This window comes from Brachionichthys hirsutus, unplaced genomic scaffold, assembly GCF_040956055.1.
Source record: "Brachionichthys hirsutus isolate HB-005 unplaced genomic scaffold, CSIRO-AGI_Bhir_v1 contig_440, whole genome shotgun sequence".
NCBI lineage: Eukaryota > Metazoa > Chordata > Actinopteri > Lophiiformes > Brachionichthyidae > Brachionichthys > Brachionichthys hirsutus.
In genome coordinates, this window is record NW_027180346.1 from 193,666 (window position 1) to 212,561 (window position 18,896).

The window sequence follows — 18,896 nt, forward strand, 5'->3', positions numbered from 1 at the left end:
GACATAAAGTTGTGCAGACCGTTTACAGCAGATGAGTTATGTAGCCTCAGGACGCAAGCTGTCCCCAACAGCGTGGCTAAAATCTTGGGCCGTGTTCATCCGTTTAGATTAGATTCATGGGCATGAAGATATTTTTTGCCAGCCGTTATTCCCTCCAGATGGCAGTGTTTCCTCACTTTCAAAGTCCAAAAGCACTTCTTTTCTTGGGGGGGGCCTGAGCACCCATTTTGTAGCATGTAAGGCAGGAACATAAGGATGTGACATATTTTCCCCTTGTATGGCTCTCTGCAGTATAAATCCATTGTATTTCCATGCAATATTATTGTGAAGCATGAAGCATAAAAGGCCATTTTTGAAAAGCGTACACATCTATTTGGTTTCTCACATAAACTTTGACACATCACATGCAGTATGAGTTCTCATGCCAGTTTTTATGGGACGTACTGTTTGTGGATACGCTGGCAGAATAGTCAGTAAATCTGTTAGGTTGATGGGTGACCGAGTCTCCTCCGCAAACAGTCTAGCATCTGGCTCACATCTTCCACTATTTGATCTATGGAGAAACAAACATGGGGTGAACGACAAATGTCTGTGGGTTAGAGGAAAGAAATCTGTTTTCCCAGCATCTGTCTGTCAATGTCATATGTCACAGTGATGGGCTTTTAAGAGACAGGCTGTATCTGTTCATCATGGTCTGTTTTGTTTTCCTATGCCACTTCATAAGGACGAGAGCGGGGATGTGGGTGTCTGCAACAGAGCAAGACACAGGAGGATCTATTTTCCCAAGGTCACTTGTGTTTTCATTAGGTCTCTGTCTTTCAGTGTGGTCGAGGCCCAGATTAATGAAAGGGAGACCCTTTGAATATGAATTCTCTTCATCTGATGACTGACTGTGTGGCAGAATGACAGGCCAAATCTCCAATCGGTCTCCTTAATGATTCTGCAAGGAAACTAAGGTTTCCATATGCCCATGTCCTTCCCTATTATGATGAATAAGAGTGATCCGGAGTCATGTTGATGGAAATTCTCACCATTAAAAGGGCAGCCTGGCTCTGATCCATCAGCGCTCTAATCACCACCGAGACCACTATTGATTCATTCAGAAAGTGCTCGGATGAGAAAATATGGCAATAATATAAAATGTGCATTTATCAGCGTCTTAATGAATCTTATTTATGGTGAAGGGCCTGTGCATAATTTCTTACCATCCAAGCCTGTGTTTAAATTACTCATTCATCTATTATAATGAAGTTCTAACCAACCTATTGTTCATTCTCAAATGCTGAGTGAGCATAGTCAAAAGGATTCGTGTTTTGGGGGTTTATTCAATCAGTTACCGGGAAGCCCTGAAACGGCGTTTGAGAATTTAGCTCAAACGTTTCGCGTGAATAATCCATTGAATATTTTTGCTGTTAAGAAATGCCGTGAAATCAATGTTTTCACGGACTATCACTGATTCCCCTGTTATCATTGGAACACCTGATTCTATTGCCTCATACTGGGCTCCTCGAGTCCATCGGTGGCACTCCCAGCTTTTTCCCTGCTGCTCCGATCCCAGGGGGGTGGGGGGGGGGGCTGTATCTGTAAGAGTTAGAATTTGGATTGGACTTTCCCTTTTGGAAAGCAAAGTAGACAGTCGGAGGCCGCCCACCTCCTCTGGATCCTTTTTTGGTTGTGACAGTGAATTATGGCAGCTTGGAAGAATTGTGACTTGATAACCGAGGCTGCTTTTCTCTGTGACATTTCCTTCACATTTTCTGTCACTGTCTTCCACTGTTCTATAAATAAGTGACCAGGAGCGTTTTATGTCCACGGCACACCGTAAGATCAATCATCATGCTCATTCTAGTGAAACTAATAAAGGTGTAGCAATGATCATTAAGCTTTAAATACATTCAACACTGTTTTCTTGGCTCTTGCACGTTGAAGAATCAAAAAGCATGAAGGCTTTGATTTCTAATTGCAAGGTTATGTCTGCGTCCTTTCAAAAATAAATGACAACCATACCTTAGTAACACAGTGTATGGCGTGCGTGTGAATGCTCACGTAAGAAATACAAAGAGACAGTTGCCATGGACAGATACTTATCCTTGAAGAAAAAAAAATTCAATCCCCGCTCTGGTCTGCAAGATGTCAAGACAACGGCAGACAGAGAACCATGGAGCGTGCACACACACAAAGATCTCTCACACACGTACAAGTGTACTTTGTCATCTACATCTAATTTGGCCAGCCGGTTCCCTGCAGTAACAAATCTGCTCTTAAGAACAAAATAATATTAAACATTTCCTCTCATCTCTTCCTATTAGAGGCATCAGATGTCTCCTTCACACACAGTCAGTCCTCTTGTATTTCTCGGTCTTTCTCACACACATGTTAGTTTCTTAGCTTTGGTTGCACACAGGGTAGCAGGGTAAGCTCTTTCATTCAGGCACGCCACATGTACGGTTTCTCTTATCCATACCATCATTACCGCTGTCGGGGAAACGAAATGGAGCGGACAAAAATCTACAAGCTTAATGCTTCAGCGGCAGAGCCTTCTTATTAATTCTGATTATATATTTTTTGTTCTTGAATCTGCATACATCAGTGAATCAGATGCATTTGCTCAGTTAATAAATTACGGTGTGTGACATGCCAGAACAAAGGATTATCTGTCCAAATTATACAAATGGGTGTAAACTCATAAAGCGATGTTTTATCGAGGCGACTTGGACTGGAGGAGTGGAATAAAGGTCCAATATAAACAAATTCTCAGAATGATTTGTGCTCAACAGACTCGGTGACACAGAAGTCTCGTCTCTTCTTTCATCTCCTCTCCTTTGAGTGGAGTTTTGTTTGTTTGCGTATCACTACGCACCCTCTTCTTTTCTTTTGCACTGAAGTATTGAATGCAATATCTGACCTGGGACTAGTTTGCACAACAAAGGTCGTATCAGGAGAGATACTGTGTCGTGTCAGATTGTTGGCGCACTTGTGCGTAAACATTTTGGGAAATACAAAATTAAAGTACCGTAATATGGGAAATCTATCAAAATGAACTAGAATCTGCCCGTTCTTGCTTAATTAAATAATTAACAGATTGGTGGTTATTTCATTTACTGGATTTGCCGGTGTGGTGAGTGATTACTTAAGCACTGAAGGCGAAAACTTGGATCACATCTACCTTCACAAGGTACAGTCAGGACTTCTCACTGATTCTGTCTGCATCCAGTTCCAGATGGACTGATTGCCTCCAACTGAATTTAGGACATCAAATTAAGAAGAACCATTTATCATCCCATAAAATATGCTGCGCGCTACTCGTAAAGAATCATTTGCACGCAGAGCAATTTGGCAATCGCATATACATATTAGATCTTAATAGAAAGTAGAAGAGGGGAATTTTTTCCCTCAACAAAGCAATGGTTTTCCCTTCTTAATGACAATGAACATAAAACAGCAGGTCAAAATGTAATATTACTAATGAGGACGGCACGGTCGGAGTTTAGACTGATTCCCAGCCAGCCATTCCTCTCATCCAGCCAAGTCTAAACAGTTGGCACCAAAAGGGCACAGAGGTTAAGAAATGCTGTGTACTTTTGCTGTGTGACATAAATGCATACATGGCTCAATTGTGTTGCACATTCTGGCACGTCTTCTATTCCACTGATATTTTTCTGCACTTAAGAAGTCATTACTATTCTCACACGGCCTATTTTCAGTCAGATTATTAGAGAATAGTGCTATACGCTAGTCATTACTTGTATTTCATCATAATGAAATCAAACAATTTTTAACGAGTATTACCTTGCTTTTTTCCCCATTTTTTTTTATTCCTACCAGCTACAGTCCTGTAAATCTAGCATGTTTGGAAACAAATACTTGATGCACGGCCGTGACCGAGTAATGAAATGTGACAGCGGGCTGGTTTGGTTTTCACAGCCCTGTGGCTTAAAGGGATGGATGGAAAAGGAGCAGAGAGGATAGCACTCTGATTCCAGAGCTCTGAGAGCTTTCATCTCTTTGAAACCATAACAAACAGTAAGAACAATGCACAAGATTATATTGGACAATTTAATAAAATGAAATAAAAGTTAAGAAAACTTACATTTTTGGGGCATGCGTCTGTTAACAGTTATTGATGAATAGCTGTTGTTAATAAGCAATGTAATAAGAGTAAAGACACTAGCTATCTGCTGCACAGACATACACTGGAAGAATATGTGCTTAATGCGCAATAGTATACTGTAGATGACCATGTGTTCTACCAACAACCGCAGCTTTGATTGGGCTGAATAAATTAGGCAACACACCAATCAGCCATAATGTTATTATGACTATTGACAGTCAAAGTGTATTGCTACTTATTACCTGTTTATCATATCACTTACCTAGCTTAAAGCATCTACTGCTAATGTTTTGGTGCCATGTGCCACTGCACATCAGGAGGTCTAGTGGGGGGGTGTCCATGCCTTAACAGATCAGAGCTGTAAAAGAGGGATCTACATAATATTATGGCTGATCGGTGTATATTCTTAAATTTGTGACTCTATCTGCTGCAAAGGATGTCAGTATGTTGCTTAATAGTACAACTGTCAAAGTAGTGGTAACAAGGTTTATTCATGCAGTGAGAGAAAGAACATGTTTTTTTTCTGCATAGGCATTTAGAGAGTAAACAGATTTCAGTGCCATGGGAGAAAGAAGTTTCCTATTGAAATGTCACCCTGTCATTTATAGTTTTAATTACAATACCAAATCACCCATATCGCAGTGGGACTGCATGTTGACTGACCTTTTGAATACGGTAGGTATTTAAATGATTAAGATGAAATGGTGACTGACATGGACCATATCAAAGGAAGCTGTCGGGACTCTGACCTTAAAATCTTATGCATTATTCTTAATATTGATGTTATCATTTGATTGAGTTGTGTTATCTATTTTTTTCTTATCTTAGAGTCACAGCAGACACGTATAAATACTTGCATCATCAGACAAAAAAAAAAGTTTGATCTTTCCATTTCAGCAGTCTCCACACCCTCCCTGCAGGTGTCCGAGTCCAATTCCCCCTCTGTAGTAATAATAACACGATAATAGTCGATAACACAGCACAGGCAGATGCGACCAGCGTGTGCACATTTTTCTACTGGCCACAGAGCACTGGCGTGATTTTTCCCTGCTTCTTTTGTCTGCATGATTTTGATGTGTGTGCTCGCCTGTGTTCTTGGACAACTTTATTGTGTGTAAGCCACTACTTTCCCACGTTGTGGAGTAGGAGCTCCCACAGGTCTCGCTCTATGTCCCCCCTCGCTCTGCCCTTTCTGAGTTTTTCTCTCTCTCTCTCTCTCTCTCTCTCCAGTAAGTCTCCTTCCTCTCTTTCTTATTCCTTGCTCTCTTTCCCTGCACCTGTATATTCGGTTCTCCAGTCCCAGCTGCTCCCATCTCAGTTCAGTGCTGTTGGCCAGGGCCCATGTTGCACTTGGCATGTCCTCTGAGACCCTGGGGCCACACTTGACGTGCGAAGGCGGGCCCCCACCCAGTCAAGGCTCCTGTGGCCAGGAGGAGCTAAAAGACTGGATGAGAGGAAGACTGTGGGCTGGAGGAAGACCTGCTGTAATTCTGGGAGTAAAATGCAGACTCGTTGTTAGGCATGATTGAGGAGAGACTTGAAGATGGAGCAAAAATGGGAAGAGATGTTTAGAGGAAGGACACGTGTTATGAAGAGACAATAGTTTTGGTACATTTGTTATGTACAAAATATACCTACAGTGTCCGCATTTAGTTTCTAGAGAACTCCATGAAGTTGATGGATAATTCCACTTAATTGCAATTTGGGTCAGAGGTGTAGCGATAATTGTGCCCCGATGTAACTGCTTAGATCTGGGAACGTTTCACCATTGCTACAAGTAATTGTAATGCCTGTCATCTGGTTATAAACAAGCCAGTAATTGACACATTGCTAATCCCACCCAGCAAATGCAGCTAGCCAATCATAATGTAGCATTGCCTGATCATTATATTAGATCCATAGACTCAAAGGCTATTAGGCACTTTCTGGCTTTTGCTCCCGTCATGCTTTAGGCTGGGACCTGTGAGGTGTGTGTGTGTTAGAAAGTCTTTTTCCCAAAGAACAAAACATCATTTTTTTAAGTCATTAGCTACCAATTTTATTATGTTTAGCACTTGTACAAGAAATTGTTCATAGTTTTGAAATATTTCCAAAAGCACTTTTTAGAGCTACATTTTCAGACCTTTCGTTTAATGACTTACGGTTCACACATGTGGTTGAGAAAGGAGCTGCAAGGTTTTTCTGCCGGACTTATCTGTGCCTCTTGTTTAGTTTTTAGTTTAAGCCCCCCCCCCCCGCCCTGTTTTCACCAAATTTCTTTTCAAGGGTCATATGTAATGGCTGCTTCAGGCCCAAGTAGAATATTTGATGTGATGAAAATTAATATAGATGGATTCACAGAGCAAGGACACAGCTGTTCTATCTTGAAGTCGTTTCTCGGTTCTCTTCAGGATGTGATAAAATACACTCCACTGCACCATTAGCTCTGCCAAGGCAGCTCAGTTTCGCCCATTATATCATTTCACCTAAATAAAATCTTATGATGCTTTGACCCTCATAATATGAGTCTTTCACCATGCAAACTAACCCCTAGAAATAAAATGACATGGGGATCATTATTAGTTTGAATGGCTCTTGTTTTTTTTGTTTGTTGAGAAGTTATTTTCTCTTCCCACAGACCTTGTACAACAGGCTCAAAATGTACAATAAAAAAAACTAAAGATCTTTATCTTACAATGTTTAAATGAGCAGAAAAAAGACTACCTGTTTGTCTACTCCTAATCTTTTCTTCCATGCGGTATGAACAGCTCATTCGCTACTTTTTATCACAATCCACCAGCATTCATGTGTTAGAGATGGAAATGATCGAAAAGAAGAGTCCCATTTCACAATGTTGAAGTTTAAAATCACATATGTCAGGTACACTCTGTCTATGTGAATATACATTTATACTGGCGGGAAGAAAAAGAACAGGGAGAGGGATATTAAGAAGTTCATATTACACTCTGCTCTTATTAGCTTTCCCACTATTTCTCTTGCTTGTCCTTGATCCGGCAGACATTCTCAGCCCTTCTCCCCCCTTACCCAGGAGGGGGGTATTACACACGCGGACACGCAGACCTCTAAATCTGCTCAGTGACAGTTCAGTCCCGCTCTGTCAGGACCCAAAGAAAGGGAGGAAAATCTATGTTCGGAGCCAGAAGAAAGAGGAGAGGATATATGTGTCTCTATGCTTTGTGTTCTATCCCTAAGCTGAGATTCAATAGCAAGACATCGTTCAAGTAGTTAGCCAACAGACTATTGTGCAGTAATTGACCCTGAGGAAGTGGTGGGCCTTTTAATTTGGGAACCGTGTAAACAGTGTGAATTGGAAAAAGTTGGCTAATGCCTAAACCTCTCCCTTCTTTTCACAGATATTTTATATTTGTGAATAACTAATAATAACAAATGAAGAGGGTTTTTTTTTTTTATAAAAAAAATTCCCTTTCCCTCTGTTGTTTTGTAAATTCCAGGTACCATTATCCTGTTCCCAAGATCTTCTATGTGCAGCTCTCTGTGGGGAGCCACGAGTTCATTGGAGATGGCCGAACTCGCCAAGCAGCCAGACACTGCGCTGCCATGAAGGCCTTGCAAGCCTTGCGTAATGAACCCATCCCCGAACGTCCACCCCAGGTAAATGCATTTAGAGTTAGCCTACATAGGAAGGCCATCTTCTTTACTTTGCTCTCCTATGGTGACCATATAAAAAGGGCATATTTCATCAAAGATTTGGTTTGTCTGAGCTTGACCACTGTAGAACGATTGTGGTGCAACTTGTTGGACTCTGCAAGCAAGTCCCTCTGTAAGCCTATTCTAATATAAGGTGAGGAAATAGATTGACGCAATACGGGCACGTCTAGAGGCGAGGTGCAAGATATGATGGGAGGAGGATGAGCTGCCTGGCAGGAGAAAACTAGAAAGGACCAAAGAGAAGATCCATGAATGTGGGGAAATATAACATGGCGGTCGTTGGAGCAGTGGAGAATGAGAACAGGTGGAAATGGTCTGCTGTGGCCACTCCTGATCATGGGTAGCCACAAGAATATGATGCTACTGAAAGCTTTTAAAGCTCCACCCTTCAAACTCTGGTTTCCAACCAGATGCCCTGTTATGTGTTCCATTTAGAAAAGGCCATTCCTCTTTCCGGTCCATTAATTACAATCTCATCCCTTCAACATTTTTTGTCACCTGTGACTGTTTCCTCATAAGATGATTGCCTCTCCATGCCCCCTCCTGCTTGAAACCTCTTCCCTAAATGAAAAGCCCAAGGTTTTGCATTGCTGATCAGTTGTTGCTCTCCCTTGTGAGTTTTTGGAGTGTTGTACAGTATTTTTTTTTTTAGACACTTTTATAGATGAATGCATAACCATCTTTTCATCAGATTAAATCCAGATCCATTTATCCACCGCTCTAATTCCTCTCATGCATAATGGAAGCTCCACAGTCCCCGTGGTATAGTTTGCACCTGGCAGGAGTGCATTTTCTTTTTCTTTCGTCTTACTCCCAGTATCACAGTACCTTTCCATTGTTTCCCAGACATAGTTGCTACCTGTTGTTATCATCTCCCACCGAAAATCATATTACCCCATATCCTCACCACCTGGCATCGCTAATGGTCATTCAAAACGTTTTTGGCTCCTCTCACTTACCCAAGTCGCTGTCGTATGGCGTCGGCCTCCATTAATGTGCTCTTTGTTTGCTGCTGCTTCTGAGTCTTTCTTTACAAATTGCGGCAGATTGAGTTCACAGTTCATCTGTCATTCTGTGTCCACATTAGTGTTTGCTTTTACATGTATTATTGTGTGGATAGCCTCAGGTTTAAAAGATTCCTTCTTAGTATGGGCTGACTTTACTTCTAGGCCTCTGGTAAATATCAGTGATGCTCTAATTGTGTTGTCTTTATATACAAGTTGAGGAAAAATTAAATTAATGATGTAAAATATGTAACAAGCAGAAAAACACATCTAAATTTATGTCTGAATGTTGGAAAATATCAAAGCTCTGTTTTGGCAATAAAAAGAAAAGACAAATTATAAATATGCCTCCTTAGTTTCAAAGTCAAGAAACTAGTTGATGTTGAAAACGATGTTTAAGTCCATAAAAATCTAATAATTTAATGCAGGATTTACATTGTATCTTTTTTACCATCCTTTAATCTAGAATTTCTCTCCTCCCATTACGAAGCCAACTGCCCAAGAGCATTGATGTGAATGTGAGCCTTTTGTTTGCCCACCATCAGCGTTCATTCACAGAGGCGCCCTCAAGAAAAAAGTGTTTAGTCGAGCAGTATGTGGGTTCTTATATTGATTACACTCTTACACACCCAGGATTCTCTGTCCTGTAGATCTAAAAGAAGATATTTTACCATTGTCAGATTTAGCCCCCCCGATTTGTCTTTGTCATAGCAAGGGTTGGCCGTCCGTTTCTCTCGATAACACACTCCCACAGACATATGCAGGTACTTGCACAGTGGCTTGTCAATTCATCCGTGAGAGCGCGTTCACTTGATTAATCATATGCATCACTCATGTAGGCAGCAGGAAATGTAACCATGAATATAAACTAGAATTTAAATGGAAACAGATCACTGAAGAATTGATGAGGTCTCACTCCTTGCATGTCGACCTATGAAACAAGAGGCCGACAATGCATGTTAGGGAACAAAGCAAAGTTTGTGCACACACTCTTGCAAACGTGCGATAGGTGTGCACCGTACCGGGCGAATGTGTTTCCTGGGAAATCCTAGAGATCGCACCGTATGAATCACGTATCGTATCAGGTCCCACGATGAGGCAGGAGAAGGGAAGAAGCCCAAAGGGGAAGACGGCAGACGTAATCAAACATCGAGCTGGATATGAGAAGATAAAGATCAAGACAATCGGCATTAAAAAGCCTCGAGTTGTGTAGTTGACAATATGATCTCATTGATGTTAACCCTCTTCAATTCCTCCTTTTATGTGTAATAAATGCTAAAATATCTACTCTTGTTTCCTCAGACAAGTAGAGACCGTTCTTACTGTTCAGAAATTAGATTTTCACTATCTTGAATCATAAGGTAAACGCACAATGATTCTCCTTTAATGAAACATCCACTTGAGAGACTATCCTTTGCTGACCACTCATTTCCTGGAATATGGTTGACAACCGAATGCAAGATATGGATCAAAGCCAGAAAACAGGCTTTGGAATTTGATCGTGATCCATCCTGTAGGCTTTTAGATTTTTTGTTCAAAATGTTTTTTTTTTTTTTTTACTTAAAACTAAGGGGAAAGGCCATGCTGAACTCGATATAACAAAGTGCCTTATTTTCCATAGTAATGGTTTCGAATATAAAGAACTTTTTTTGTTTGCATGTGATCAGCAAGCCATCTTAAAATCCATGCGAACTTGCTATTACTCCTAACTTAATTTATTCATATGAACATCATTGGCCTCAAGCACAGCATGTTCTGTACTGCCGAATATGGTTTTACATCTGAAGCACATAAGGGAATCCATTATTTCTTCAGCCAGTACTCTGAATATCTTGCACCTAAATGCTTTTTCATCCATTTAATTACAAATGTCAAAGCATCATGAATGTAGCCATTTCTTCAGACATAATATGAACCTACATTTAAGTGCTTTTACAATTCCCACATTTATGCATAGTTGAATCACTGCTCTAGTTTGGGGGGGGATTATATATATGAAATTTAATTGTGTGTGTACTCTATGCTGAATGCATTGACAATAAAGATTCTTCTTCTTCTCTATAAGATGTCAGAGGCTGTCTGGCTCTGGTTTCATATTTTCTTTAACATTGTAAAATAGCTTGTTTGTTTTTCCTTTCTGTTCCAGAATCCAGAGGAAAAGGGGGATCCTGAGGAAGGCACTGATGCCAGCAAATCAGAGATCAGCCTGGTCTATGAAATTGCCTTGAAGAGGAACTTGTCTGTCAACTTTGAGGTGATGAAAATATACAATTATCCTTGACTGTATATGAATAGCTCACAAACGCCTATGTGGTTTATTAATATTAGAATGAATTGTCGTGATGACTCTGTACTGTGATGCATTTTGAACTGAACTAACTGTTAAATAGAAATTGAAACGACTTCCTGCTGCTTTCTCAGACTTTTTAGAGAGAAAGACATTTTGAATATCTGCTTATGGCAGAAGACCTCTAAATCAACTTCATTTTGGCTTATTTGAATGACTGTGTATGACCAATGTAAAACCATACTGAGGAATCAAATTTTTGAAGGCAAAAATGTGCTTGGTTTACTGTCTTGCACAGTCTTGCATGGAAAGTGTTAATAGATGGAGATTTTCAGACCAAAATAAAGTATTTTACCTGCAGTTCTGATTCTGTTCTGACCTGACCTGCAGCATGATGTGATGAAACTGTATCACTCCAACATTACTGTAGTGCTGCTACCAGGCCGGTGGAGGTTACACTTCAACAGCTCCTAAACATTATGGAATTGGGCAATGCCACAAAGTAATTATTAGAGGAGCTGAATCTCAAGCAATCGCTGCACCTGTGTTTTCTGCTGTCGCGGTATATGATTATGTGTGATAGGATAAAGTATTGACGGTTAAGCTTCTTGCAGAGGAGGGTTTCTGATCTTGGTATACTCAGCTGGAGCTGTGCCGCTCCGCTGCAGTCCTCCCACAGGACAAAAAAGCTTTTCACATTTGCCTTGCACGATTCCTCTAGACATCATACACAGGCCCATCCAAATATAACTGTAATGTCAATGTGAAGGACGGGCATGAGGAATATACACGGCAGCTGAATTTCTCAGTGCACATCATGGGCTAGTGTGGTCAAAGAAGAAACCAAACACGACACTCCTTGGGAGGAAAATGAACAAACACAGTAAATCATATTTTTGATAGTTACTTGTGTTTTCATCTTTGATTAGACATATTTATTTACCAGTAGTGAAAATTAGTTTTGGTGCAATCATGCATATCATGTCTGTCCATCTAGCCATCCTAAATGTTTTGCAGTGTCACAAGGAAGCTGGAACTTCTCCCAGGTGACAGTGCTAGAGGTGAGACATACCCTGGATCGGTTGCCAGTTCACACACAGATTAGGATGTGTGTGTTTTTTTTTAACTATTAGAGCCACTGTCCCAAACCTTATCTAAATCTAAGATGAAGTATCGTATGTCCTTACATGACCTGTTGGGTCCATTTTCTTTGGCATTCACCATATCTCAGCTGACACAGCAAGGTGCCAAAAGGTTCAGTTTACTCTTTCTCCACAGAATGCCTGCCTTGCACCTCTCCTACCATCCCTCCCAAAAATCACACAGAGGGCGTTTGCATGTTGAGTGCTCGGGGATTTGAGGAAATGGAGAAAAGGATGGATGGAAGGAAGGGAGGAAGGAAGGAAGGAAGGGAGGGAGACCAACTCTTCTGAGTTTGTTGATGTTACAGCTTTACACAACATTGGGAAAATCTATCAAAATCTGTTCAATCATCCTTCTTAGTTTTAAAAATGCATTTGGATGGCATGGATATCCATCTTGGAACTGCTATTAATAATTCCAGCTGGCTAAATTGGGAAAGGTGTTTCATCATGTGTCATGTCTTTGTCACTGTCAGGAATTATGCAGCTTTCATTTTCAGTCTGTCCAAATTGAAAGCTGATGGTGGCGCTTTTTAAAAGCCACATTCCTCTAAATACTTCTCTCTTCTGCTCAGTGTCAGTCTGTGACTATTCATGACTGCCATCTGTTCAACAGTGAATCATTAACATCTCTCCACTTTGTCTTTAATTTCACAATCTATCTTCCTCTTCTTCTTCCTCTTTCGGCTTTTCCCGTCACAGCAAATCGACCTTCAAGTCGATAGCATGCTTAATTCATGGCTCCCACCATGCTGTGGCTTGAGACAAAGAAAGTTTGGCCTTTTCTCCTACCCTGCCATGCAACATCTTTTTTCCTGTTTTCTTTAATGCACTGAAAAGGAATGGCTCTCTCCCACACCAAAGTAGCAATCAAGTTCTTAGTTCACACACACTTGTATGATGCAGAGATATCCATGTAACCGATACAACACTGTAACAGTCATTTCACAGCAGCCATGTTTTCAGAGCATCTCATCCATGGCCTCACTGGGGCATGAAATTATGCATGAGTCACTTATTGCAAGTGTCTGCTTTCTTATTCCTCTACAACGATGAGGGTCGCCGCCACCCTGAAAGCCAGTTGGCTTATTTAATCCACCCGTCAGGCAATATCAAACAGATGTCAGCATCAAAGCAGAGCCAATCTATAAATCACGGCTTGTGTGTTGGATCAGCGGCTCCTCTTCCAAGAGGGACACAAGAGAAGAGGGTTTGGGCCAAGAACCACCCATCTTACAAGAAGCAGTATCGCTCGGGGCTTGTCCATCCATTGCTCATTACAAAAGAGCCTTTCTTCCTGCACCAGTCTCCACCATTGTCCCACCTTGCTACCAATAGCCTCCTCCTACAGAGTACCTGGGGTCTTGCTACAGATCCTAAGACTTCTCAGGTTATTAATGTTGCCATTAGAAGCTGAAGAGAAGGTTTCCTATGTTACAGAAAAAGAGATCAGGAGACAAGGACTGACAGAAAAAAACAACATTGAATTACCAAGTGTTTCCTGCGCACAACTTGATCCTTGCCTCGTTTGGTGTGTGTGTGTGTGTGCGTGTGTGTGTTTAGGATGCAATCTAACAATAACAAACCCATGGCTGCTACTTTTAAACACCCAAATTACTAAATATACTTTAAAAATGTGTTTGTTGTATTGACGAGGTGCAGGGGTTCCTGTCATCACGAGAGGTCAGTGATAGGTTTGCGTCACGATGAAAACAATGTCAAAGCAGGTTTGTTGCAGTACCACTACGAGGCAGAGCTTTCATCTAATGGAAAACAACCTTGAGTAAAGTACATGGTGCCAAAGCAGGTTGGATTCAATTAGGGAAATTGCCAATGTGACCCTGTCCTAAGGTAACAACATTTCTCCCAGCACTTTTTAAGGTCTCTTAATAAAGCTTCATATTTCTTAAAACATACAAAAGCACAGGTGCAAAATGCCCAGCTTAATGAAATAATGATGTGTAACAGTTTCTTTGTCTCAACCCAGGAATGTTGTGGTCACTCACCCGGATGCAACTAAATTTATGTCTTAGTCTGCTTACCATCCTGCCCAACCACATGAGCTGCGATTGACACCAAAGGGTTTGATGAGTGATTAATAAGTGCAGCTACACTTGAACCCTCCTGTCCCTGTCCCATCATACATTATAGAGACACTCCAGTTATGTCTGCGTCCTGTTAAAAGCATTTATTTCCTCCACGTGTTATAATTGTTGCTGACCAATGTCATCATCGGCTCCATTGACACAATGGAAACAGTTCAGGAACATGATGCATCTATTCCCATTGCGTATTGTAATGTACATGAAGCTGCCATGTTCCATTTATTTTATCTGGCGATGAAGAAGACCAGATAAAATCCCCTCGGTGGGAGTGAGTTTGGCTGTTATGTTGGACAGTGTTTCCAAGGCTTTCCGACAACACACATCCTTACGATACTTAAAGTCATTGTGTAGAAATTCTGACAGGCAGCAGCAAGGATGATGGGTTACGATTCGCAAACCTAAATAGAGCCTCACATTTTCAGCCTAAAAAGGTTGACAGTATTCAAACTATATTATATTATATATATATATATATTATGAGACTGTGTACCTGAAAGAGCTGTCATTTTGCCACGCTGACCCCTGTCCGAAGTGCCTACAAGGGCATGTGAGTGTCAGAACTGGTCAATGCAGTAATGGAATGGCTTTAAGAACACACCACCGTCCAGCGCCTCAGTTCTCAATCCAATCAAGATTTGTGGGATATGCTGGACAATCAAGTCCATTCACAAGAGTTCACCAAGCAGTTTACTGGAATTAAAGAATCTGCTGGTCATGTAGAGAAGGAAGGGTATGCAGACCTTGAGGTCTGGTATTAGTCTATGTTGATGTGTGAAACACCTGTGGATTTCTCAGGATTGTGTTTTATCAGTTGAATCTGTTTTATCTGTCATTGGGTTCAAATTAACAGTTTCTAGATTGCATCTGATTGCTCCAATTTCCGCTATCCACGCCACAATATATCCTTTAAATATAAAGGAGAATGGGATTGGGGTGGTGATGGTGGTCACGCCATTTATGGACAGCAGCTACAGCTAAATTAGCAGCAAGAGTCTGACTAAGAGTTGAAAAGCATCGGCATCAGCATTCTCAGAGCAGTAAGTGTGGGAAAGCTAATTCTTCCTTCAGTCTGTTTTCTTTAATAAGGTTGGGGAAAGCCCCACCTGCTACACAAACTCACAAACTGTGCAGCACTTCACAGGAAGTAGATGTGATTGCAGAAGCATGACCTAACACTAGCCGGTGTTTGTTTTAGGTCTCCCAGGTGACCAGAGAGGAAGGAAACTGAGCCCTCAACACTAGAGACTGTCATCTAGGAACATATTCTTCTTCATATGTGTGTGTTTCTTTGTTTCTGCGTAGCACACACAAGTGGGTAGTTCTGTGACTATCAAGAACAGATGTTTTGAAACACCTGGTGTACTGAGCTCTCGTATACATTATGCATTACGAAAAAACCGCTTCGTCATTTTTGGGGTCTCTCTGTCAACATTTGTCAGTTAATGTGGTAAGCCCTGTTTCGTCTACGCAAGTCCTTCATGGACTCATTTGTTCCTTTACTTTTATGGTCTGTATCCTTCCTTACAGGTGCTGAAGGAGAGTGGGCCACCACACATGAAAAGCTTCCTGACCCGCGTCACCGTGGGGGAGTTCTCCGCTGCGAGTGAGGGCAACAGCAAGAAGCTGTCCAAGAAGCGTGCCGCTTTGTCAATCTTGCATGAACTGAAGAAGCTGCCCTTCATCCCCGCTGTAGAGAAACCCAAGACACACTACAAGAAACGTACCAAAACCATCCTCAAGGTACTGCAGCTTGGTACAGAAACTGGATTATGTTTGTAGAGACATACATACTGTCATTTGAGGCTGTGTTTTGAAATACTCAAAATACTAATGTTATGAATTCTCTGACACTTTAGAGATATCTCAATTTCACCTCAGGGCAAAATGGGAGTAAGCAGATGCAGGATTTTAGCCTCTGTCTATTGTATGCAAGGAATACAGTACTTCAAAGAATAAACATTTACACCTGCTGTACTGTGCATCATTTGCACATTGATGATAATATGATAAATGATTGCCCCCCCCCCCCAGACGGGACCAGACTATGGACAGGGCATGAACCCGATCAGTCGTCTGGCTCAGATCCAGCAGGCCAAGAAAGAGAAGGAGCCAGAGTACGGACTGCTCTCTGAAAGGGGGATGCCTCGCCGCCGAGAGTTTATCATGCAGGTAAAATACGGTTTGGCTGTCTGTGTCTTTGGACACAAATGTTCTGTTGTTTTTTTCACTTTCTGGGCCTGAGCTGCAGTTAACAGGGCTAATGTATTGATTTTTCATCACCAAGTATGAACATATGAACATATAGCACATCTTAGCAGCCCTGATTTTCCTGATTCAGCAGACAATATTTCATTTATATTATACTTTACTTGGTCATCTTTCTGTCTCTGTGCCACCCAGTGCAACTTTTACCTTGTCATTCTTTCCACACTAATCATCTTTCATAAGAGGTGACCTTCTGTTAGCATCATGCAGCAGCAATACAGCCTCAATCCCTTTATCCGTGCCTCTTTGATACTCACATTCGGCCCTGTGAGTGTGTGTGCATTCCTTTTGTGAAGTCCACTCACTCTTCTAAAACTTCCACATTGTTTCCATTGATAAGCAGCAGGACTCCGATCTGCCAGGTTTTTCCCATCTTTTTTTTTTTTTGGGGGGGGGGGGGGGGGGGGGGTCATACAACTTACATACTCAAAATGGGTATGCAAGAGTATTTGTGTTTTTTGTTTGGTAATTTATTGAGGCTTTCTTTCTCATTGTATATTTCACCTTCCTGGCCCTTTGACTAACTGCACTGGGCCCTCGCTGGTCACAGACTTTGGCTCTGAGTGTTATTTGTGGAGTCTAATTCTCTGTTTGTATAACATAATAATGTCTTATATTCTCTTGGGATATCTGATTACATTCTGTGTAGACAGATTTAATGGTTGGGGTCACTGAAAAAGAAACTCCTCACTCTACAGCTTTTTTTTTTTTTTCCATGTGGATTTCATGCCTGACTCGGCATTAAGTGTGTTAAGCTGAAAGTGAACAAAAGTGTGACAGGAATAGAAAACTAATGAGAAAAATGACTTTAAAGCAAATTTTCAATTATTTTTCACTGATTCATTCACTGACAAGATGTTTATACAGCCATAGTGCTAATTTGTGATCTGTGCATAATGCAGGTAAATGTGAATAGTGAGGTTGCCACAGGAACAGGACCCAACAAGAAGGTGGCCAAGCGGAATGCAGCTGAGGCGATGCTCCTGCATTTAGGATACAAGGCCTCCACAGTCCCTCAGAGCCCCACTGAGGTACAAACGCCGCTGAACTTCTTGCTCATCATATACATATACAGCCATCCGTCCAGTTAGACTACTCCTGGGTCTCTCTCCAGTGTTCTAGACATTTTCTTTATGCTATTAGAAGGATATTCGTCCACCGCATTCCTCTGCAAAGGTTGTACCAAAGATTCCTGGACCTACACCTTGATCTGAAAGTAAAATATGCAAATGCAAATATAAGTCGATAAATATAACTACAGGATATGGGTGGGAAAAGACATTATTAAAAGCGTTTATTTTCATATTTGAAACTGTACTTGTTTTTCCTCTTGTGATTTTTAATTAGCATATCTGTGGGTCAGTCAAGTTGGAAGTCGTCATCCCATTTTCTGGTAAATTGATAAATCAAAGAGATAAATCATTAATGGATCATAAAATTGTTGTGCTATTATATTGTCTTCATGCTGTCGTCTTCACAGCGCTATAGAAAATAAAATAGTCTTATTTTTAGATTGTCACAAATTACAGTCCAATTCCTGTTATGTAATCCGTTTATTTTCTCAGAACCAAACGTGTTTTGAAAGCAACCGTTGATTTCAATCTTCATTTACCTCATTGGTTATTACTCTCAGGGCAGATTTAGATAGTGATATTACACAACCAGGCTTATTGTAGGATCCTAGACGGCTCATTGGTTCGATATTTACAGATGTATGTATTTTATTCATACAGCAATGCACTATAGCTAAATGATGACACTCTGCTTTCAACAGCCTACATATTCATAAGAAAAACTGTCAATATTATGCCTTTACTTATTTTGTCAGCACTGACAAACTGTTCGAAAGCTTCAGCATGTTAGTCTTAGAAAGTGTTGAACCCTGTGTGTGTGGAAAATGCTCCAGTTACGTGTTGATAAGAAAATGATGCAGATTTATTTTCACATCATTGCATGCTGTATGTGTTAGTCCAATAAGCTACTATGTTCTGATGTCTGACGCTTCAGATTAATGACAGTCTTCGGTGCGGAATATAAGCAAGCCTCACTGTTTAAAATAGTTCCTGGCAAGAGACCTTGCCGGTTACCCTTGAGCCAGAGCGTTTAAATGGAATGAAGTTACTGATACATGGCTGTCCATTGGCCTGTCAGCGATAAGAATGATTTGGAACGCCTACTTCTCATTAGGTCCTCAGACAACCCAAAGGATTTTGTCTTGATTGAACTGTGTTTTCCTGGCTCCTAGGACAGGTTGCTTTCTTTATATCTCGTTTTCTTCTTTGCCTGCCCTTCTGTTGGGAGCTTGGATGCACG

At 41.1% G+C, this 18,896-nt stretch overlaps 1 protein-coding gene across 1 annotated transcript in view; it reads left to right on the forward strand.

Moving 5' to 3' along the window:
- LOC137913813 (double-stranded RNA-binding protein Staufen homolog 2-like) overlaps positions 1-18,896 on the forward strand; it is a 55,175-nt gene that overhangs the window by 4,136 nt on the left and 32,143 nt on the right. The window contains exons 5-9 of the mRNA XM_068757448.1: positions 7,564-7,723; positions 10,931-11,038; positions 15,846-16,058; positions 16,350-16,487; positions 17,486-17,614. Coding sequence (XP_068613549.1) covers positions 7,564-7,723; positions 10,931-11,038; positions 15,846-16,058; positions 16,350-16,487; positions 17,486-17,614 — 748 coding nt within the window. The remainder of the gene's footprint in view (positions 1-7,563; positions 7,724-10,930; positions 11,039-15,845; positions 16,059-16,349; positions 16,488-17,485; positions 17,615-18,896) is intronic.